At 46.9% G+C, this 24,577-nt stretch overlaps 1 protein-coding gene across 1 annotated transcript; it reads left to right on the top strand.

The window, feature by feature from the left end:
• The first annotated feature begins 6,688 nt into the window (after positions 1-6,688).
• On the top strand, positions 6,689-17,093 carry LOC119810411 (solute carrier family 22 member 13-like). The gene is made up of 10 exons (XM_038323871.1): positions 6,689-7,066; positions 13,422-13,525; positions 13,745-13,899; positions 14,107-14,275; positions 14,450-14,570; positions 14,655-14,749; positions 14,952-15,166; positions 15,333-15,441; positions 15,847-16,062; positions 16,285-17,093. Exons 1-10 carry the CDS (start codon positions 6,689-6,691, stop codon positions 16,376-16,378), a joined length of 1,656 nt encoding a protein of 551 aa, XP_038179799.1. The 3' UTR covers positions 16,379-17,093.
• Positions 17,094-24,577: the final 7,484 nt, after the last annotated feature.

Here is a 24,577-nt window from a genome sequence, read left to right as displayed (position 1 = left end):
AACCTATTGCCAGCGTGTCTCAGATTGTTGATAAACCTCCCTCTTCACGCTTGGTCAGTCTCTTGTCAGGTGGGCGTGAGCAGGGCTGTACTGTACACTGTTCAGCCAGTCATGGATATTTCGTACTGTCCTTTTTTGAAATCATGGACAAACATGTTCTTCAGCTTTCTACCGTCACCATCCGGAGTTTCCTGCTGTATGTCCCTTTAATAAAAAGAGAACCTGCAATAATGGAGGAGTGCAGTTTCAGGCTGAAGCTGTTTGCTTCTCTGGGTGATGTGATGTGCACCCCCTTGGCAGTGGTTCTCACTCCTGGGAAAAGACTTAAAGGGTCCTTTATTGACACAGCAGCATTACAAGGGTGTTCCTATTGCTTTTGTTTGTGTCGTTTGTGGTATGAGCTGTATTCCAGACCTGCTTTTGGGTCTCTGTAGACATATATCTTTTCCATTTCTTAGGGATTGCATGTCTGAGGAGAAGTGTTTTCACTGTGCAATGGTCATGCAGTTCTTAGGCCCTCGAAAACAGTTCGCAGGAGGAATATAGGCATATGAGACTTTGTGCCAGAGAATCCCTAAGATACCATAAGCAGAGCTTAATGGACCATTCAAGTAGGCGCTTGTGAGACAAAAAGGCCAAGAGAAACCAGGTAGTCTCCCTCAATTAGAGAGGTTTCAAAGGCAAAGAAAGACTCCCCTGCGGATTGGCTGGATGCCTGTGATGATAACATTTTCTCCAAGAGTTTGTCTGCATTCTCTCCCCTGAGAACTTGAGCGAAACTGAATGCAAACACGTTTTTTTTCTTTCAGAGATTACAGCCAATGCACACTCTCAGGCTTTAATGTAGCTATGAACATATGTTCATATGTTCACATTTATAGTGTGAGTGAGCAGAAAGATAAGAAACGTGACCTTTGGGAGCATAGTATGAGCCATTTCAGGCCACAGATAAGGAAAGTTCAGGCCAAGCACCACAATGAATTGTTGGAGGAATTAGCACCATTAAAGAGCAACCCAATCTCTTCCTTGAGACAGTAATACAGGTAGCCTTAAAGCTGAGCCCCCACCTGCGAAAGACTGGGATTTGTGAAAATACAAGTTCATTAAAAGGAAGAGCCTGCACTGAGACACTGAAGGAGTTTCCTGCTCAGAAACTGTGAAATAAATGCTCCTCTAAGGGTGAGCATGCAGAGGTCCCTGCAGACTATACTTCTCATCCAAGGGGGCTAGGCTACATCTCAAGCTGGCTGCAGGACTTGGCAGCATCATATACATGGTACAGGTTCTGTAAGCACAGAAGATACAGATGTGAAGGGACATGGAGGCTTTAAGAAAGGTTCCAGAAAGCTTCTGAGGCCAAGTAGGATGTAATAGATTTGGATTCCCTCCAAGGAGGCTCTTAGGGACCATTACAAATGTCTGAGGGTGAAGAAAGCAGCAGACACGAGAGAAGAGGCAGCTCAAGTGAGAAGTTCAGGGTGGAGGGTGGGTCACTTAAGGCCTTTGCTGGAGCTCAATTGGGTGTTCTTGTAAGCGTCCTGGTCTTGGTCTGCTGCTGGGTAAAGGCCTGTCTTTATCATTAGCTAATTGAGGGTCATACCAGTTTGTTGTAGATCATGTCCTCTAGGCATGACATGGCCACATCAAAGCAGCTGAGATTCCCAGTGTGAGACATGACAAGAGAGGCCCTACTGGTCCTGAGATTTCAGTGGCTACACGCCTCTTCCCTACAGCTAACCCTAATCTGTCCCTGGTGTATGTGGCCTTGGGAGGTGCTAGAGTATGCAGAAGGGTGAAGGTTCATGAAAGTTCATGTAGTGCGGACTCTGTTTATACAGCTATTAGGTTATCGCTCATCTAGGATTGGACTTTTCAATATGCAGCTGTTAAAGGTTATCCATACCTGTAACACTTCATGCATAACCTGCTCAGTAAATAACTCACTAGTTTATCAAAGTGGATTTGGGTGGATTCTCTCTGTTTTAGGCGTGGTGGTCTGTAGTGTGAACAGATGTTTGCTTGGCCCTCCCTAGGAAAATAATGCCATAGTGTGTTCTTGTCTGTATCTTGACAGGCACAACAGAAGGGGCTATACAGGGAAAGACATGGCTAGCGTGTGGTAAGCCATACCTGTCCTCAGCAGGGCACCATTGAAGAGAAAATAGCCCCAAATTCGAGACATGGTAGCAGTAAGACCACTACTCTGTTCTGTGGTTGTCATTGTTGAAGCTGGTACAGGATTCAAAACTCAAACACAAGGGCAGGAGTCTCCCCAATCCAGATGACAGATTTACTATTTTATAGTGGCAATTTCACCTAGTGCGGTGGTTTGACTAAGTTTATATACAATGTAAGCTTGAATATTTGAGTGCTTAGTCATGGGTGAGGTGGGGGAATGGAATTGTTTGAGAAGGATTAGGGAGGTGTGCCCTTGTTGGAGGAAGTATGTCACTAGTGTGGGCTTGGAGTTTGCAAAAGTCCATGCCAGACCCGGTATCTATCCTACCCCCACATCTCCACACCTGGAGATTAAGATGTAAGCATTCAGCCCTATGCCTGGCTGTCTGTTGCCATGTTTCCTGTCATGATGATAATGGACTTATTTTCTGAACTGTAAGCCAGCCCCCAATTAATTTTTTTTGTAAGAGTGGTGGCCATGATGTTGCCTCACAATAATAGAGCAGTGATTTAGACAGCTAGCATGCACAAAGTCCTGGGCATTATCTCTAGCAATACAAACACACATAGTAATGGGTGATTTTGTATGTCCTCTCGGGTTCTGATCTTGGATGCCCTGACTAGAGTTTAAAAGCAAAAGGGTCTAGTAATCTAACCTCCCACCTAGAGATTAAGATCACTGCCCTGCTGTTCTGTGGATCTTGAGTTCTCTCAAGATGAATACTTACAGCAGAATAAACATAAAGTTCCATAGCTTTTCTACAGTAGGAAACATGCTGAGAGAACAGGAAAATCAAGGAAGCACATGCGTACAATCTTGGCAAAGACTGCAGGACTGCTGCAGTGAAAAGTCTGAGGCATTGAAGGAAGAACTTGAAGGACACAGTAGAAAATGGAAAGATGCCTCATGCTCCTGGATTGATATTTCGAAAATGGATATATCACTGGACTTAGTTTATAGTTTATTTCATTTTTCAAGGAAAGTCTAACATTCATATGCAAGCACCAAAGACCCTGATTAACTAATACTCCCTGAGCAGAAAGCAAAGTTGGAAGCGTCATTGTGTAAACTAAGGTAATAGAGCAGAGAGCCCAGATGTAACCCATGCAGTCATAGCCACATGGTTCTTGACTTCAGTGCCGAAAATGTAGATTAAAGAAAGTCTCTTCAACTGATGGCGTTGGAAAAGCTGGGTTTGACAAGCAGACTAATAAACCAAATACTTATTTCTCATTCTGCTGCAGAATAACCCTTTGGTACATTGTAAAAATGTATTGCTCTCATTGTTAATAAAAAGCCGATTGACTGATAGCTAGGCAGAACTTCTCAGGGCAGAGTCAGGAGTTGCAGGAGAGACTCAGGAAGCAGGTGATAAACATGCCATGCTGAAAGAAGGTACCACCACATGGCATATGGGTCAAGTTAAAATGTAAGAGTTAGCTAGTAACAAGCATGAGCTACCAGCCAAGCATTTATCATTAATATTAAACCTCTTTGTGGTTATTTGGGAGCAGCTGCCGAGACACAGGAGAAACTCTGCAGTGGCATTTTGATTGTATTTTAATAAATAAAGACTGCCTGAAGATCTGAGAGTAAAATAGTCCCACTGGTCAGCCTTATAGACCAGGTTATGGTAACACACACCTGTAATCTCAATAGCCACACTAGTTGCCATAACAATCAGGTGGTACATGCCTTTAATCCCAGCCCTAGAGAGGAATATAAAATGGGGTGAGACAGCTCTCAGATACAATCTCCTGAGATTCCTGGAGGCAGCTTGCCATTTCGGACTGAGTTTGAGGTAGGAGTCAGTGGCTGGCTGCTTTGCTTTTCTGATCTTTAGGTTGAACCCCAATTTCCGACCCTGAGTTTTTATTCTTGCAATAAAACTCTGCCTATATCACTCTGTATGAAAATTAATTCAAAATGGTTCAAAGACCTTGTAAGACTTGAAGGCCTGCTAAGACAAGAGGAAAATGTAGAGCAAACACCTCAAGAGAGAAATATAGGCAAGGAATTTCCAAAAAGGACTCCACCAGTACAAGGAAAGATTACAAGAGTTGACAAATGGGATTGTTTGGCCTTTAAAAGCCCCTGCATAACAAAGGAAATGATCAACTGGAAGAAAACAGCCTTGTGCTGTATGTGTATTAGACGGGACAATTATTCAAAATATATAAAGAAGTAAAATCACGTCCTTTCCCCAAAAGGGCAAACATTAGATGCACAAATAAATTCAAAGACATTTCTCAAAAAATTATAAATATATGAAGAAATATCCAATATCCTTAGCCATAAGAAAGTTAAAACTATATTGGGTTTATGCTTCATCCACTTAGAATGACTATCATCAAGAAAGCAAGCCACAACAAATGCTGGTGATCACGTGGGAAAAGGAGCCTTTCTGCACATGACTGTGGGATCAATGTGGAGGGGCCAGTGTTCAGTGTGTTGGGCACACAATGGTGTGATGTGAGCACCAAGGATTTGGACAGCTTCATCCTTACAGCCTTGCTGTCTGCATTCCACATGACCACTGCTCTATGTGTGTGGTTTTCCTTAACAGTCATGCTCCAGCCATCTTTAAATTCCTGGGTTCTCCATTACGGCCTTGGTATCATCCTCATGGCTTAAGTTATTGCTTATTCAACAGCTGCCTGAACAGACTTCAACCATTAAACATATAATGAACTAAAGTCATTTTGCATTATGTTATGGTTACAAGCCCATGGGAGCCAGGGAGTAGAGTGTGGAGGTTGGAATGAGTATGGCCCCCCAAAGAGTCATGTGTTTGAATGCTTGACCCATAGGGAGCGGCACTCTAGGTGTGGCCTTGTTGGAGTAGGTGTGTCACTGCGAGGGCAGGCTTTGTGGCTTCATATGCTCAAGCCACACTCAGTGTGAGAGATAGTTCCTTTCCACTTGCCTGCAGAGCAAGATGTAGAATTCACAGCTACCTCTTCAGCACTGTGTCTGCCTGCATGCTGTTATGCTTCCTACCATGATGATAATGGGCTAAACCTCTGAAGTTACAAACCATCCTCTATTGATTGTTTTCCTTTATAAGAGTTGCCGTGGTCATGGTGTCTCTTCACAGCAACAGAACCCTAACCAACGCACATAGCCTGGCCTCACAGACTTTCCTTGACCCCCATGATCTGGTAACTTTCAAATTCTGTATGACTACGAAGCTGGGGCCATATGGATTATTTCAAGGTCTGCCACCACTTGTAGAGGTAATTGGTCCTCCTCTGACCATGGCCGGAGTAACCTTTCAGGTCTTGAGTGTCTGAGCACACCAATGCATTGCCTTAGGTTGCTCTGTATACGGAGGGCATCCTAGTTCTCTTCTTCTCGAAGTAAAACCTTTCAAATGAGTTTACAGACTTATACCCTTGAGCCTGGAGTGGGAGGGGCCAATCCTTAAGCAGCTCTCAAGGCATTTTTCTCATCGTCCCAATGAAAAGAACTTGACTTCCTTTAATGGCATTAATCTCTCAGTACCCACACCATTTAAAGTGTGGCCCAACATTAAATGATTTTTACTGGTCAAAGTTTTTCAAATCTTTATACCTGAGCTTGTATTCCTAATTCCCACAATAAACCTACCTGAAAACAGCCAGCCAGCAGTACATACCAATGCCATTGCCCGAATATGTGTTCCTGTGACATTTCCTCTGCTAATTCAACATCACAAAGTCACAGAACAGATTAAATGTAGACAAGCTTGTACCTGTTTTCCAGAATGTGACATGGATGGATTCTGGTCTGGTTCCTCATTCTTCTCTCCTGTCAGGAGCTCCATGAGCACAGCCTTTCCTCTCTGTTCCAATTGGCATACTGGTCTTTGGTACTCTTGCCAAAGTGATCCACAAAGATGTTTACAAAAAGACTGCTCATTTGCATCCCTGAACCATCCTCACCAAAGACTTCCCACCATCCTCAGCAAAGACTTCTAAGCCTCTTGATCAGATGCTGTAGCAGCCACTCTCCTGGTTCTCAATGCCGGCTTTTGGCACTCATGGGCTTTCTGGGCTGTGACAACATACTTGACAGCAGAACTTAAAGGCCGACGGGTTTATTTTGGTTCATGTTTTAAGAGGCATCCTGGTCACCAGGCTCTGTTTTTGTGCGGTCTTGTAGTGAAGCCAGAGAATATGACAGAAGGGAGTGCTGGGACAAGGCTGCCAGCCTCGTGCTGTCCTGGAAGCACAGGGATGGGGAATCTCCTCCAAAGGCATGCCTTATATCACTCCCATCCAGCAAGTAGGCCCCACCCCCTAAAGGTTGCACTTCCTCAGTGTACCTTCAGGTAGACACCAAGCCCTCAACAGATGAGACCGCCATAGCATCTTAGGCTATAGCCAGTAGAAGAGGTATAATAGGTAGAGCTCAGCAAGACTGGATTAAACATTAATGCAACTGTCACCACAGCCCAGAGCAGCAGGCGTCCCAAAGCCAAGTTTCAGACCTGCCTGGTGCTCCTAGACTAAGGAGTGAGCTGCAGACATGGCTCACTTTGCGCAGGTCATGGCTGAAGTGGGTGACTTTGGTCGCTTCCAGGCACAGGTGACCATTCTGATGGGCATCCCCAATTTCCTGTCTGCCTTCTTCTTGTTTAGTCAGGTCTTCATGGTCCTCGATGAGGCTCACCACTGCTCAGTGCCCTGGGTCAAGAACCACACTCTCAACCTAAGTGCTGCTGAGCAGCTGGCAGTAAGCATACCCAACGACCCAGCGGGCAGACCTGAGTCCTGCCTCATGTTCCGGCCACCTCCTGACAATGCCAGCCTGGAAGACATCCTCAGCCACCGCTTCAATGAGACACAGGCCTGCGACTCAGGCTGGGAGTATCCTGAGAACAGGCCTCCGTCCCTAAAGAATGAGGTAGGATCGCCTGTTCTCTGTGTGTCTTGTGTGGGGTCTGTTGGTTCTCTGTCTGATCTTGTGCCTTTGATGCCCTCTGTTGCTCTGGTTCTGCCTTTACGCTTGTATGCAGCCATCTGTCGCCTGTTCCCCCCTTTTCTCTTCAGCCGGTATTTCTGTTTGTCCTCTGTCTGTTGGTCCATCTCTCACTCTCTGATTTTGTCTGCCTGCTTAGCTTGTTGTCTATCACTGTTTCACGTTTTGCCTGTCCTTTTGTGAACCTGGTACCTATAACCTGTTGATAGAAAAGAGGAAATATTTAACAGAGAAGAAAAACAAGATGAAGATTGGTCACAGGCAATAGATGATGTCTGGGAGCCGAATCCAACTCTGGTACAGTAAAGAAGAGGGCCTAGGCCACAGCGACCACATGGGAAGTTTGATATGATTAATAATCTCTGTTCTCTTACAAACTCAAGCACATAACCCAACTTCTCCTCCAGCTATCCTAGTGTCCCCGGACTCTTGGAAAGCACTCTTGTGTCAGGCTGTTCTCATTTCCAGAATGGAAGGATTAAGGCATCATTGGAGGCAATGACTTAGCCCAGGAAGTACAGGAAGTTGATCATGGAGCCAGGCTGCTCTGCTGAGTCCCCGGTATCCAGCTCTGCCTTTTAACTTTTTTCCAGCAAAGAAACACATGTGGGGAGTTCAGAAACTCAAGGGTGCAGGCTCCTGAGGGGGATCTCTGCATTCTCATCACGTTTGTGGTTGTAGATCTTGATCCCACAGATTAAACATTCACTCTCCTGCCCCACACATATTTGAAAAAAAAAATCCATTTTTTAGAAGCCTCTGGAGACAGCATTTTAACCCAAGTGAAACATTCACTTTTTCAGATGGGACTATAATCTTTTCATGTCTGGAAGTCCGTCCTTTCTGAGATTCTCCTCACTCTGTCACCCTCCCCCCTTACCCAGGGGAACTAGGTTACCTTAAGGACACTCCTAACCACTGGATCTAGCTCAGCCTGGCCTGGAAGACTCCAGTCTTCTCCATGACTCCCTGGCATCACCTTGTAGTAGGTTATTACCTTGACTATCCCTCTGAAGTTTGGAGTATACTTATAATTGCACAGAATTGCTCTGCCCACCTGGCAAACAGCAGCATCTTTAAGGCCCAGTGAACCTTCCAGATTGCCCTGAGTCTACTCTAAGACTTGTCCACTGCATGTGCTAAACTATTATGTAATTTCACTCAGCCAAAGCTCAGCAGCAGGCCTGAATCCTCATTGCCTTAAAGCACCTAGGAGTCTGCTACAGCCCCTTCACCTAGCACCATTTCTCAGTCTCCTCTATCCCCAGCCTTCAGCTGGGCCCTTCACTGTCAGGTTCCAAGTGTACACTACACACATAAGGCACATAACTGAAAGGGAACGACGGTTGAAATCATGAGCTCAATCATTTGGCGTATCTTTGCTTTCAAGTTGTTTTATGTGTATAGGCGTTTTGCCTCTCTCTCTCTCTCTCTCTCTCTCTCTCTCTCTCTCTCTCTCTCCCCCTCTCTCTCGCTCTCTCTCTCTCTCTCTCTCTCTCTCTCTCTCTCTCTCTCTCTCTTCCCCTCCCCCTCCCCTCTCTCTCTGTATGTGTGTGTGTGTGCCATATGCATGCCTTTTGCCTGTAGAGACCAGAAGAGGGCATTAGAGTCTCTGAAGCTAGAGTTATAGGTGATTTTGTGCTTCCATGTAGTGTTGGGAGTCAAGAGTAGGCAGTGGTCTTCACTGCTGAGCCATATCTCCAGGTCCCAATGCATTTGTTTTTAAATACAGTTTTTTACTCCGTGTGTGTGTGTGTGTGTGTGTGTGTGTGTGTCTTGAGGGGTGGTCTTAGCGTGCATTTGGTCAGATAAACAACTTGAAGAAGCCAAATCTATTGCTATCCTAGGGACTGAACTCAGCTCTTCAAATTTGGTAGCAAGTATCTTTAGCCCATGATCCAATTTACAAGCCTATATTTTGGTGTTTGAAAAAGTTTAATCCCAAGGACAGCCTGGTATATAAAACAAGTTCCAGGACTGCCAGGACTGTTGTACAGAGAAACCCTGACATGGAAAAAAAGAAAAAGTTTAATCCTTTCCTTCATTTATCAGTGAAAGAAGTTAGAAGTTAGATTCTCTCTACAACAGCCAGTAGCCAGCATTTTCCATTGGAAAGTAGCCATACAGAGCCTCTTGGGAACAAGGAGGGGCAGGACAGGAGTGATCCACTTTAATGAGTCCACCAAATGCTGTATCTGCACAAAATAAAATGCGTCGTTAAATGACAGTGCCCACCAAAAGCTCTACTTTGACTCTGGAGGCTCCATGGCATTGGCTCTCACTCACCATAGATGCATGCACTGGGTCTTTCTGTGTTCCTCACAAAAGTCTTCGTGTGCTCGACCCTATTCTGGCAAGGCCCAGCTTCTGAGGAATCTCTGTTTTGATGGCCTTGTGTGTTTTCTTGACATGCTTTTTAGTCAGAGGGGTCATCTGGATCCTCACATCAAGAAAACAACAAGACAGTGGCAGACCTCCGTTTCTTTTACAGTTTTGAGTGAGCACAAAGAGATCATCGAAATATACCTGTTTGCGGTTACTCAGCCACCACAATCCCCCATAGCTCGTTTGTCCTGGAATATCAAAACCTGCAAGATTCAATGACTTTTCACCAATCCTCGGCTGCACAGATACCAAAAAAAGCCAGCACAGGGTCAGCAAGATGGCTCAGCAGGATGATGGCTCAGCTGCCAAGCCTGGTGACTCAATCAATACAAAAGACAGAGGGAATCAACTCCTGCCACTTGTCCTCTGACCTCCATATACATGCTATGGCATGCACATGTACACACATGCACAGGCACACACATGATAAATGAGAAGAAAAAAACAGCATGTCCTCACATGGAGACTGGGATGTTGGATTGGATGTCCCATTTCTCAAAGCAACTCCTTTGATAGTCTGTGTCCTGGTCACCTGGAAATAGTGACCCCTTTATTGAGCAATTGTCTAGAGCAGATCAGCCTGTGAACATGTCTCTGAGGCATTTAGTTAACGTGAGAGGGCCCAGCCAACTGTTGGGAGAACCATTCCTAGGCAGGTTGACCTCAGCTGTGTGAGAAAGACAGCCTGGGAACAAGCCAGTTAGCAGCATTCCTCCAGGTCTCTATGTCACTTCTTGCCTTTAGAGTCCTACCTTGGCTTCTCTTAATTATGGGCTGTAACCTATAAACCAAGGAAGCCACTTCCTCCACAGCTGTTTCTGGTCACAGAAAGGCAAAATCGGTCCCAGAACAGGAATGTTGCCATGCTGGACCTAACCATGTTGCTTTGGGGATTGTGGAAGAGTTTGGAACTTTAAGTGGAAAAACCATCAACTGCTCAGAGCTTAACGGGCTGCTCTGTGGGAGCCTGGAAGATAAGAATGTTGAGAGAAATGTAGGAGGTGGATGCATGGCTTGTGAGGTTTCAGAGGGAAGCAAAAACTATTATGGTTGTGTCTTGTAAGATTAAGAATGTATGGAAATGAAAACTTTGCTTTACTGGGACAATGAATGCTGGTCAGCTGGGACTAAAAAATCAGCTATGATTAATAGGGATTAGTTAATAGTGTGGATTCAAATTGGTCTTAAAAATAAAAACCCAGAGTCAGGTATCAGGGTAAATGCTGAAAGATCAGAGAAGTAAAGGAGCCAGCCACTGGCGAGACTTCTTACCTCTACAAAATCCTCAGACCAAAGAGGAAAGATCCTGTCTCTAAAAATACTCAGACTAAATGGGGCAGAGAGAGAGAGAGAGAGAGAGAGAGAGAGAGAGAGAGAGAGAGAGAGAGAGAGAGAGAGAGAGAGAGAGACAGACAGAGAGAGAGAGAGAGAGAGACAGAGAAAGAGACAGAGAAAGAGACAGAGAAAGAGACAGAGAAAGAGATGGTGGGATGTGCTTTAAGAAGTGAGAGTAGAATTCTGTAGGCCACCACAGTGGGCCTTGAACAGAACCACTCACTGTATGTGTTAAAACCCAAAGACGGTGATGACTGGCATGCCGAATTGGTACCCTTCATTCCTTGCTGTCTAGGGGGGAGGGTGGGCTTCAAGGCTTAGGTGCCGCTCCTGAACAATGCAGTGGTAAACTTTCCCCAAAACCTCAGTTACAAGGGGTATAAACTAAGGGGAGGTGGCAGGTGGTGCCAGACTTGGAAGTGTCTGTGGCTTGGCATCTGTGTCTGCAAAGCTCTGCACCCCCAAAAGCTCTAGGCCATAGGCACAGCTCACAGTCACCATAGCCACCCTGGACTGGGAGCTTCCTGTGTGACAGTCACTAGTGTTATAGATGGTCCAATCATATTGGGTAGCAACACATAATTAATTTTATTCCCATTTTTGCATGAGTGGAGAACAAGACATAGGCAATTGGCTAACAGGCTCAAGATCACAGCAAGCCATTTAGGTCACCATCGTGCACATCCCGCAAGTCCTTCAGAAGGAGCTGTGTCCTTGAGAAGTGTGAGTTCAGCAACTCCTGGATTGGTTAATTTCTTGCTAAGTTAAACGATTAGCTAGCTAGGTGTAAGTGTTAGTTGATTTATTCATTAACCTATCTCCAGCAAACATTCTCTTAGCCTTCACATGGTTTTACTCTATGCAGGCCGCAACAGACATGTACCACCTGCACATGTTACCATCTGACTTTGGACCAAGTGTTTCTAACCAGCCAGGGGTCCTTCTGTTCAGTTTGGGATAGCGATTATGAAAAGGCAAAAGACCGCTCTTTTTGCTGTTTTCAGCCTTATGGATGGTTAACTTTGTCAACTCGGTTGGCATAAGAAACACCTACCAGGTGTGTCTAACCTTTTGACCCTGTGATGCAACATCATTGTGTACTACAAAGTTCACACTTGTGTGGTCTAATTACAGGGCATGAATGTTGCATGCCTTTATCCCAATCCCTCACAGAGTGCACAGTTGTGACACCAGAAGAGCCCTCACGTGTATGTCAGGGACTGATCCATACAAGGTCCCAAAACTCCCACCGGGTAGCAGCCTGGAAGGATAGGAGTCAGTGTGTGTGTAGAAGACCTCTAGGCAGGGATGTGGGGATCCACATACATTCTCTCTTTGGTATGCCTGTGTGTTCAGCCTATCTCTAGGTGGAGTGACATTTTCTCTTCCGACCCCTTGAGTGCATATGTGTGTCTTGATCAGAGGGCACATGACATGCTAGTACTCTAGAATTCTGATCAGACTGTGGGCATATGAAGGAAACTGGTCAGCCACATGTGAGGCTTGGAAGGGTCCAAGCAGCTCACACGAGAGACAGGCTGTTTGTCAGGAAGAGCTATTAGAGGTCTGTCAGAAATTTCCAGACTTTACATTCTAATTGTGTCAACGATTTTGCATGGTATTCTCTATGCCAGAAAAAGTACTCTCCAGTTCTATGTATTAAGTAATTACATCCAAATAGTTGAACGGTATTTTTTACAAGTAATTGTTTTCAAAGTTAATACACAGGACTGGCATTGTGACATATGCTAATAATCCTGTGCTCAGGAGGTAGAGCATAAGGAGTTCAAGGTTATCCTGTGTGACAAAGTCATCTGAGTACAGCCTGGGCTGCATGACACCCTGCCTCACAATAAACAAAGGGAATTGAATACACCCTGTGCTGGTTAGTTTATTGTCAGTTTGACATAACCCAGAGTCCCCAGGGAAGAGGGAACCTCAGTTGAGGAATATCCCAGATCACACTAACCCATGGCCATGTCTGTAAGATTGTCTTGACTGATGATGGATGTGGGAGGGCTGAGCCAGTAACCAGCCTTCCGCCGTGATTCCTGCCTCGGTTCCTGCCCTGATGTCCTTCAGCAATGGATTATGACCTGGGCGTGTTAACCAAATAAGCCTTTCTTGCTTTTAGTCATGGTTTTTATCATAGCAACAAAAGAAGAGAAGCATTCCCTCGTTCTTTAGGAGACTGAAGCATGCTAGTAGGCACCTGCAGGCGCACAGCGTCTTGGCCTCCAACTCTGCCACCCTCATGTTTGGTTTCATGCAGAATTGTAATCTTGTTTGCTTTTTATAAAAGCAATTGTCAAACAAGATACTGTGTCATTAATCTCATTGGAGGGGAAAAAAATCATACCCAATGTTGAATTGTGAATTCTTGGGCTAGTTGTGATGTTGGACAGAATTCAAAGATTGCTATGCTGTTTCCATTTAGACTTTTAACTATGTTGTGCCCACGGTGTTGACTGGTACACAGTGTGGAAAACATGGGACCCTAGGGAGTGAAGCTGGACCTGGATGCTGCACTTGGTCTTACATGAGTATTTTTCTGCCTCAGTTTGACCTGGTATGCAGCCGGAAGTACCTGAAAAGGACTTTACAGTCAGTAGTCATGGCTGGCCTCCTCGTTGGGGCCCTCATCTTTGGGCCCCTCTGTGACTGGTAAGTGCTGCTGATCCAGGGTGCTTTAAGCTCCTGGTGCTGACTCAGTTGCCCCCTGGAGACTTGTTAGCCATCAGGATAAATCTTCATGCCTGCCTTCAAATGGGGCTCCATGGAAGACCCTGTCTCCCCTCTGAAAGAGAGCCAAGGACAGGCCTGCCTGGGTCTCCCATCTTGAGAAGGTCTCCTAGCTTACGCCTTGTCCTTCTGTTACCTCAGGATTGGCCGCAGACCTTCCCTCCTGTTGCAGCTGCTTCTGTCTGCCATCACGGGCATGGCCGCAGCCTGTGTGTCCAGCTTTGAGCTTTATATGATCCTAAGCTTTGGCTTGGCTACCGCTGTGGCTGGATTTTTACTCAGCACCAATGTCCTCCGTGAGTATCTGGGCCCAAAAGCCTGCTTCCTCAGAGTTACAGCAAAGATTTACATGTGGGCGTGGAGTCAGCCAAGTGCATCCAAAAAGGTCACAGCTAAGTTTTCTGTGCTGGCACTGAGTCACATCCCTGACAGGCTGGCACTTGGGAATCACCAGGGGTGGGTGAGTGGGCAAATTCCAGCCTAGGCTCAGCCTTTGCTCTCAGTTTCAGAATGGGTGGGGCCGTCCTGGAGAACACGAGCCATGGTCCTGTCCCAGAGCAACATTGCCATTGGACTGATGGTGCTAGCAGGCCTGGCCTATGGTGTCCGCAACTGGAGACTGCTTCAGATAATCGGCACGGCACCAGTCTTCCTGCTTGTCTCCTACTTCTGGTAGGGGGGCCCTTGCCAGTGATAGGCCACCCTTTGTTGGGAGTGCTGTGGCGGGGTGCAGGACGCAGAAGAGGGAGCCCGTGGGGTTTGGGTGGGAGGCTCATCGTGCACTGGAATTCTGGGTGGCTGCACTGGGCTCAAGACCCCAGTATCAGAGCCATGTGTGGTTGACAGCGTTTTGCCAGAATCTCCACGGTGGCTCCTCTCCAAAGGAAGGATAGAGGAGGCCAAACAACTGATCCAGAAGGCAGCCTTGGTGAACAGGCGGTCCCTTTCTCCAGAACTCCTGAGCCAGGTACCTGTCAGCAGGCACAGGCTCCCTCCTGCCTCAGGCATATCTATGCTTGTGTCCCGGCCCCTCACTCTGCCCTTCTTCTAGCTGATCCCTGAGAAGACAGGTCCCTCGGGAAATGCGCTGGATCTTTTCAGACACCCCTATCTCAGGAAGGTGACGCTGATTCTCATTGCTGTCTGGTAAGTGTCCAGGGTCTTGTCCCTCAGTGAGGGCAGAGTCAGAGGACTTCTTGTGCTCTCCTGTGTGCCATTGGAGTGGTGAACAGAGGCTCTGTGAACAAGGTGGTCTCTTCCCAGGTGTGAGTTCATTAAGTTAGTCTGTTCCTTTGGGTGTGACTTGATGTACACCCAGCAGTGACAAGGATATTTGGGTACTTTGTAGGTTTGTAGACAGCCTGGTGTACTATTGCTTTAGCTTCCAAGTGGGGGACTTTGGCCTGGACATCTACCTGACACAGCTGATATTTGGAGTAGTGGAGATGCCAGCCCGTTTTTCCAGCATCCCCATAATGGAGAAGCTGGGTCGCAAGTGGAGCCTGTTAGGTTCCCTGACTCTGGCTGGTACTATGTGCATCATCATCATCTTCATCCCAGCAGGTACCAGGCTGTCTTCCTCCCCGCCAGGGCTACCCCCATTGCTCCCACACCACTACGGGTTCCCCAGGGTTTGGGCATAGAGGGTGAGACACTTGAGTGACAAGGAGGTGAGTGGGCTTAGGTGATGGTGTCTCCCCCTGTGTAGCTGACCTTGGCTCTCCTCCAGGTCTCCCCACGGTGGTCACTGTGCTGGCTGTGGTGGGGAAGTCAGCCTCATCTTCTGCCTTCACCATATCCTATGTGTATACTGCTGAGCTCTACCCCACCATCATCAGGTAAGCACTGCCCTGGGGATCTAATACCACCCATTCCTCTGATGCTCCGCTACCAGCCACAGGCAGCCAGTGAGCTGCCTATGGATCTAGGCCACTGGAGTGTAGGTCCACTCACCGAGTCCCCACAGGACACTGGAGGACAGATAGACATGGGCATGCCCTGGCCGTCTCTGGACCAAAATGTGGGAGAGCAGTTAGAGCGAAGGCGTGGCCCAGGAGGGGGCACTCGGAAATGGAAAAGGCATTGGGTCTCTAGAGGTGACAGGAGAGCAACAGAGAGGGCTAGCTGCTCCAGGAAGCAGGCAGTGTAGGCAGGTATGGTGTCTGAGACCTGGGTCCTCACATCTCTGGAGTGGGTGTAGCCTGACCAGTGACCAGAGCCTCAGCTTGTGCTGCTTTCCCCAGGCAAACAGGCATGGGGCTGGTGAGCATCTTCTCCAGGATTGCCGGCATCATCACACCGCTCGTGATGCTGCTGGAGCAGTACCACAGGGCAGTCCCCATGATCATCTTTGGCAGCTTCCCCATCGTGGCAGGCCTACTGTGTGCTCTGTTGCCTGAGACGCGGGGCCAGACCCTGAAGGACACCATCCAGGACCTGGAGAAGGGGCGCCCTCCACGGTGAGCACTGACTTGCTGGACCTCATTAGGGTCAGGCTTCCCTGTCAGCATTACCCCTTGATTGCTTACTCATTGCTTACTGGGCAACATGGTGCCCCCTTGGCACCGCTGTTTTCTGGTTGACTTTAGAGCACATTCCCCCTACTCTGAGCAGGGAATGGTAAGAGATGTGTCATGGAACCAAGTATTGGGCAGTCACTGACTGTATTCTGCTTCTTGTAGGACCCACAACACAGCACCCCAGAGGAAAAAAATGGAAGCCACAGGAAGGACTTCCAGCATGAGGAAGGCCATTGTGAATAGTTCGTACTTCTGACTGTGGCCACTGAGAGCCAGCCCACCAAAAACAGAGGACTTCCCATGACATCTTCTGGATTTTTGTCAGGATCCACAGGGACGCAGGGACCAGATAGCCTTTTTCACGTAGGCAACACAGCATGACCTGTTCACGGCCCCAGCTTTGTGCTACAGAGCCCAATGCAAGCATCAAGGCCTGGACCCCTTCCTCTTCACAGCTCGCAGACACAAACTACACCCCAGTACCGTGACTGAGTTGGGTCGGGTCTCTCTTGGTCTTTCCTGACCAGCTCTGAAGTTATGGCCTCACTGTGCCCTCAGCTTGGAATACTCCACCTCCTCAAACAGAACAGAAGCCAACAGCCCCATCCTAAATAAAGCAGCTCAAACCCAGAACAGGGAGCCAGGAAGGGCCAGCTGCAGGAGCAGGCTAACAAAAATGCTATGCCGTATTTACTTTGAGGATCCCTTCTTCCTTGCCTGTGGTCAGCTTGTGCCTCGCATTTGTGAGGCTGGCAAAGAAATGGTACCTTGCCCCCACCTGCTGTACCATGATGCCCAGTAGGTAAGGAAGAGGGCAGAGCTCCTTCTGTTTAAATGCTGTTGGTTGTTTCTTCCCAGCGTGTCCTGGCTCATCGGCAGTCTGCATTTGATGGCTTCTAAGAACTGGCTCTGCTGCTGGGCACATTCTGGGGCCATTTAGAGGTTCTCTGTGTTGTTGGCTAGCAGAAACATCGTTCTCTTACCCGTAAGAGATGTGATGGGGGCCAAGCCCTTGTGTACATTTACAGACGTCCTGTGTCTTCTCCTCTCAAACAGGTCATCTTTAGTGGTTGCTCATGAGCACTGCAGACACGAAGACATCTGGGATCCCAGGGGAGATTCTACAAAGGCCAGATCTCTTTTCAATAGCAGGAAACCTTAAGAGGGTCCTGGTGGTTAGATATGCCAATCCACACCTGTCCTCTAGAGGGCACTGCTGAACAGGGAATGGCCAGTCCAGAGCTGCTCCATGGTGGGGTTGTCTTTGCTGGGGTTGGGGCACCACTAGACCTGGACCCCAGCCTTCCCATTTTACAGAGAGTGATTTTGTCCAGCATATGGGAGGCATTGAGTTCAGTATTTACTAGTTGCTTCATACAGCAAGGGAGACAGAAATGGTATTCTAGGGTGTTGTATATATATGATGTAATTATGTGTGTGCATGGATAGGGTATATATGTGTGGCATGTGGGGTCAGAGGGTGTGTTAGTTGGGGTTCCTATTGCTGTGAAGAGACACAGGACCACGATGACTCTTATAAAGAAAACATTTAGTTGATATGGCAACTTACAGAGTTTCACTCCATTGCCATCACAATGGGACATGGCAGCATGCAGGCAGATGTGGTGCTGGAGAAGTAACTGAGAATTCTATGTAGGTCTTATGGGCAACAGGAAGTGGTCTGAGTGTCCCACTGAGCAAAGCTTGAACATATTATCAAAGCCCACCTTCACAGTGACACACTTCCTACAGCAAGGCCATATCCACTCCAACAAAGTCACACCTCCCCACAGTGACTCCCTTTGGGAGCCATTTTCTTTGAGGGTGACCTTGCATATCGTTCCTCATCTCCCGTCTTGGCTGGGCTGGAGTCTCTTTGCTGTGTATTATAAAGTAGCTTCTGGGGTTTCCCCATCTCTGCCCCTCCTGCCCCCCCCCCCCAGTCTCAGGACAGTAGTGATGGTGGGTTACAGATGTGTGCTTCCATTCCTGGCTTTACAGAAGCTCTGGGCAATTCAAACATAGACCCTCACGCTTGCATGGCAAACATCTTACTCAATAAACCAGCTTCTCAGCCTCATGATGTGTGGGCATGCATGCATGTGTGTGCATGTAATTAAAAGCAAAGCTAATTAACAGGTATAGCTGGTGTGACTATTAGCTCTTTACGCTCTTGTGTAAAGAACCAGTGTCTCCTTCCATTCAGCCTCTCTCTGTCATGTGTTCACTGGAACGTCAGTCTCCGATGACAGCAGTGTTCTTAGCTGCCTAGAGATGAAGCCAGAGGCAGGGCTCACAGGACTAGGCAGGTAGAGATTGGGACTTACAGGACCAGGGGCTCCCCATCCTGATTATTTTTCTTACCAACTGCTGGATTCCCATTGTGCTGCTGCTCAGGCCCGCATCCCTAGCACTTCAGCTTTTAAGATCAGGGGACTCAAAGGTTCTTGGGGGCCCTTGGAGCAGCTGCTTGGGTGACCTATAAACACCTGGGAGGCCTGATGAAGAAGAGAGTTCTAGGTTCCAGACACCAAGAGGATTTCTGTGCCTTCGCAGGTAAGAGGAGGCTTGAAGTTCCATGAACTGAAGAGTAGCTATAAGGGCAGTTCTCTGTGCTAGTGACTTTAATCTAATAGCAAATTTAGAGAGAGGGAGGGGAGGAGAGAGCGTGTGCGTGAATATGCACATAAGCCAGAGGTTGACCCTGAGTGTCTTGGTTTGGGAGCCCTGTACCTTCTCTCTCTCTGTCTCTCTCTTTGTCTCTCTCTGTCTCTCTGTCTCTGAGTCTCTCTGACTCTCTCATTTGTGTGTATGTGTGTGTATCTATGTGGAAGCCAGAGGTCCGCACCAGGTGTCTGTTTTCAATCCCTTTCACCTTAGTTTTGAGACTTGGTGTTTCACTGAAGCTGAAGCTCTTTGATTCAGATACTCTGGCTGGCTATTGAGCTCCAGAGGTCTACCTGTCCCCATCCCATCCTCCCACCATGTATCCCCTGTCCACATCCTATCCTGCCTCCTACCATTGCAGGGCTGGGAATACAAGAATCTGGGCCTGGGCCTGGCTTTACATTGTAGCTGGAGATCTGAATTCAGGTCTTCATGTTTATGTGACAAGCACTTTGCCAAATACTGAGCCTTCTCCCTAACCCCTCCACCTTGTAATATGAGATAGGATCTGTCACTGGGACGAGAGACACGCCAATCAGCTAGGCTGGCTGTCCAGCCAGCCTCGGGGACCCTCCTGTCTCTGTAGAACTGAGCTTAGAAGCCACCTCTTTCAGCTTTCACACGGTTCCTCTATGCTTGTGTGGTGAGCCCTGGCCTGCTGAGTTGTCTCCTGAGTCCCGCCTCCTGACTTTTCTCTGCCAGTTTTGCCAGTACCCTGCACTGCTGGAGCCATCTGTCAAGTCTGGTCCCCAGCCTCCTTTGCTGTCATTCCTGCTTCTTACTTGGTTCTTATCCAGAGCCGTGTCCTAAAGCCACGAGCCCTCTGTTCCCCACCCCAGTTCTGGCACCTAGGCCTGTGTTGATTCCCCACCCCTACTCCAAGCATAAAGACTGTAGTCCCATTTGCACTAGCAGAGAAGGGCCCTGGCTCCTGGAAGTTGGGTCAGACGTGAGCAGGTCTAGCAAACTGACAGAGTCATGTCCTTGAGGCAAAAGCAATGTAGCACAGAGAGAGGCCTTTCCCTGGGTTGGGTCAGGAAGGCTTGAAGGACAGCGGACTGGGAGTGGGCTTTCATTTGGAGGGGAAGTGCTTTCAGTATAGAAGACAGTTTGTGGAGAAGCACAAGGTGGCCTCACAGGCAGTTTGTATACTTGCCTTAACCAATTCTGGCCTTGAGACCGTGGCCACCTGTGTGTCTGGAGTAGCATACGGCCGTCAACATTCCTAGTCCACCCCCTCCGACCCATTGTGACACGATCTCCCTAGCCACCAATGGAATCCCAAGATTCTGCTTCTAAGGCTATGGTTGGGTCTGGACAACAGTCAGGTGGGCCCTGGCTTTGGCTTGTGTTCCTGTCTCCAGGGAGGACGGACTGAGGGCAGGTGTAGAAGGTGGTAAGTATGACAACACCTGCTGAGTTTGGGGTCACTTTCTCTGCGCAGATCTGGATGGGAATGTGCCTGAGCCTGCTCAGTTGTGGGGCCTCTGGAAATGGCAGGCTGTCCTCCAAGGAACTGTGGCTTTCGGGTGTGGCACCTGGCCGTTTTCTGTGTGCAGGTGGAGTGCTGGACTCTCTGTTCTTCTAGCAGGACCTTTGGGATTAAGGACGGTGGTGTGGTCAGGGGCCTTGCAGACTGCCAATCCCCATGGGTAGTCCGTGGAGCGAGGGGTTAAGTAAATTAATTGAGTAAATTAACCAATTTAACTGCATTAACCAAGCTGGCCTTGAACTCATCTTCTACCCTAGGCTGGCCTCAAGCTTTGTGATCCTCTTGCCTCAGCCTCACAAGTAGTTGGAATCACAGGCCTATAGTGCCAGGTCCAGCTTCCTTCCTTTACTTTGACTGTAATTTTTATCTTCTTAGAATTTATTCTTTCTTTTATTTTTATCTTTTATAATGAAACTTAGCTGATCAATATTCAGCCTTTCATTTTCTATAAAAAGCAGCTAAAGGTGTCCATTCCCCACAAAACTCCACTTTTAAACCACCCATGCATTTGATACTTGTATTGTTACCACTTATCAATATTTTAATTTTCTATGATTTCTTTGATGTTTGAGGAGCCCACAAGTTTTTTCCTTAATAAGACTCACTACCAAGGTTATGGTAATACTTCTCTATTGTTCTAAGTATTCCATAGAGTCTCAATCACAGCTCGGCAAATATTTTGTGGCTATAACAAGTGAGCCCTAACGTTCACGTTCAGCTGACTGAGAGTGGCCAACTGTGACCATGAGGAAGTAGATTGAATTGAGCCTATGTCTGTGTGTCGGCATTTGCATCAGAATATCAAGACTTGCAGTAAAACTAGCACAGCAGAGATAGCATAGCGTTGACAAAATGATGGTGTTCACACAGGTCAGTGAGACAGCAGGGCTCGGCCCCAGCTTCGCACAGATACAGCCACCTGAGCAAAGGGGCAGGCAACATGTAGTGGGAAAATGTAGTCTTCAATGAGTGAGTTATACTGGCTGTCTATAGGGAAAATATTAATCTAGACAGCCACCTTTTAGAAAAATTAAATCAGACTGTAGACGTAACGTGAAACAGCAAAAGAAAACTTTTAGAAGAAAAACAGCAGAAAACCTTGGAGCTCTTGAGTTCGGCAATGAGATTTTTAGCTTTACCACCAAAAGCAAAACCTCAGAAAGAAAAAGAATAGGTACACTGAGACTGTTTAAAACTGAGACCGTGCTCTACAAAGACCCCTACTAGAAGGGCAGAAAGTCAGAGGCCAAAGGAGCATCGGAGAAGAGCTTATGTCCAAACTACAGGTTTTAAAATAGGAGGCAGGGGCTGGGGGCCATGGAGCTCAGCAGTTAAGAGCAGGCATAGCTCTCACAGCGGACCCCAGTTTGATTCCCAGCACCCATGTCAGATGGCTCATGACCAGTATAGCTCCTGCTGCGGGGGGTTGGGGTCTGACTCCAGAGCCCTGTAGTCATACCCACTGTTAAAAACAAATCTTTAAAACTAGGCAGAGATGTCTGGTGATTGCAGAGCCCAGCACGTAGAGGATCCAGAGATAAACATAGAGATAGACAGACAGACCGACAGAGAAATTAAGACTTAGGCACAAGAAGAACAATCTTTTTTTTTTTTTTTTTTTTTTTTTTGGTTTTTCGAGACAGAGTTTCTCTGTGGCTTTGGAGCCTGTCCTGGAACTAGCTCTTGTAGACCAGGCTGGCCTCGAACTCACAGAGATCCGTCTGCCTCTGCCTCCCGAGTGCTGGGATTAAAGACGTGCGCCACCACCGCCCAGCTAAGAAGAACAATCTTTAAGGAGAAAGACAGACAGAAATGAGAAGAGAAAAAGATATCGCTAGCAATTGCCTTCCACAGTTGTGCCACTGCTACTCGCCTATCCAGAATGGCCTGTAAGAAAAGGGAACTGGTCGTAGCAATTCCTGCCAAGGGTAATGGAACAGAGTTCTCATTCATCATTGGTGGGATTTCAGGGTCATGCGGGTCATTTGAAGACAGTTGACAGTTTTAACAAAGCTAATCCTAATCTTGCTCTGTGACCCAGCATCCCAGCACCCCGGCACCATGGCCTAGAGGTTTATTTGAAAACTTAAGCCCGCAGACAAACTTCCATAGAAATGATTATGGTGGCCTCCTTCACAGTTGCCAAAGAATGAAAAGACGATTGTCTGTCAGTGGGTGAATGGATAGACAGACTGTGGCACAGGCATGTAGAGTGTCCGTCAGCCAGTGAATGGATAGATGGACTGTGGCACATGCGTGTAGAGTGTCTGTCAGTGGATGAATGGATAGACAGACTGTGGCACAGGCATGTAGAGTGTCCGTCAGCTGGTGAATGGATAGACAGACTGTGGCACAGGCATGTAGAGTGTCCGTCAGCTGGTGAATGGATAGACGGACTATGGCACACTCATGTAGAGTGTCCATCAGCTGGTGAATGGTAGATGGACTGTGGTACACACATGTAGAGTGTCTGTCAGCTGGTGAATGGATAGACGGACTGTGGCACATGCGTGTAGAGTGTCTGTCAGCCAGTGAATGGATAGATGGACTGTGGCACATGCGTGTAGAGTTTCTGTCAGTGGATGAATGGATAGACAGACTGTGGCACACGCACGTAACCAAGTAACATTGGGAGACCTTTATACCGTGTTGTTAGGCAGCCATGTTGATGAGACTTCATGGTTGCAGTTTCTCTGACATTTCTAAGAGATAAAAATTCACAGTGAACTTTGTTTCTCTGCATTTACAATCTCCCCACCTCCCTTGTGCTGTAATCCCTGAGCCTCAGGTGTAGGAGCTGTGGTGTAGATACACGAGAGAGGGCTGGCCACCACACAGTCGCTGGGCCTTCTGCATTTTGATCAGCTGTGGGTTTGTGTCAAGGGCACTGACGGATGTGCTGAGAGAAATCTCGGGACGGACAAAGAACTACATGCAGCTAAGGAGTGCCGAGATTGGGAGATATACCTCAGTCTTCCCCAAGCACTAAAATCATATACTTATACATACAAGTAATGCTGTATTGGCTGAGTAGGTTGTATTAATATATTTAGGGCTCTGTGTGTGTGTGTGTGTATGTGTGTATGTGTGTATGTGTATGTGTGTGTGTATGTGTGTGTGTGTGTATGTGTGTGTGTGTGTGTGTATGTAACAACTAAAATAGAGACCGTGAATACGAGAGACATCAAGAGGTTGGTGTACATGGGAAGGATTGGAGGGAGGAAAGAGTTGGGGGAAATAACGTAAGTATATTTTAATTAAAAATGCTATTAAGTCACAGAGAGACATGATGACATTGAAAATAAATAGTACTAAAAGTGAACAAAACCCTAAAAGGGTAGAATGCTGTGTGGGTTCAGCTTGGCATGTCTGGGAAAGGCAGAATCCCGCCGAGTGCCTCATGCGTGACTTAGAAGATGAAGGAGAGCTGCACACACAACAGGTCCTGTCTTGCTAAAGCCCAGAGAACTGTTACATCACAGAGCATAAACCAGACAAACCCTAAAAGCCATTTAAGAGAGTCTGTATAGAATGGGACAAATGGATTTAACTACTATAAATATATTAATACAATTCAACTTTTAAATTTAAATTTAATCAAATGCTATAAAATTGTTCTTAATTTCTGATTTATTTCCACTGTATCAGAAAGTATATATTGCATGTTTTCTCTTAAACATGGACTCTGTGTGTGTGTGTGTTTGTGTGTGTGTGTGTTTGTGTGTGTGTGTGTGTGTGTGTGTAAAATGAAAGTAAAAGGGACTATTTGGGAAGAGGAAGAGCTCCTGGGTGGAGGGAGGTGTCGGAAGGAAAGAGACAAAGGGTAGAGGATAATGATGAATGAACAAGCATCTCATACATGTCTGGAAATGTCATAATGGACCCCATCATTTTGTACAATATGTGTAATACTACTTTTAGTTCTGTTTACATATATATGTGCATATATATATATGTTGGTGCCTGTGGAGGTGGACTAGAACTCCTGAAGTTGGAGTAAAGGTGGTTGTGAGCAGCCTAATATGGTCATTAAACTTGGGTCTTCTATAAGAGCACTACATACTCTTAACTGTTGAGCTTTCTCTCCAGGCCCTAAATACAATAATCATAAGAAAAAGGATCCAAATGTCTATATATCCAAATTCCTGAAGCCTAACTTATTCCCTGAACCATGATTTCACAAATTCTCTAGGTAGGTTTAAGGAAAACGTATATTCTCTTGTTGCGTGTTGCAGAATTTTATAAATGACAATAGAAAAAGACCCTCAGATGTGGCCAAGGGTGGTGACACATGCC

The sequence above is a fragment of the Arvicola amphibius genome, chromosome 3, assembly GCF_903992535.2.
Source record: "Arvicola amphibius chromosome 3, mArvAmp1.2, whole genome shotgun sequence".
Lineage (NCBI taxonomy): Eukaryota > Metazoa > Chordata > Mammalia > Rodentia > Cricetidae > Arvicola > Arvicola amphibius.
Note: the sequence above shows the minus strand (reverse complement) of the source record. Positions and strands in the feature narration are given on the sequence as shown.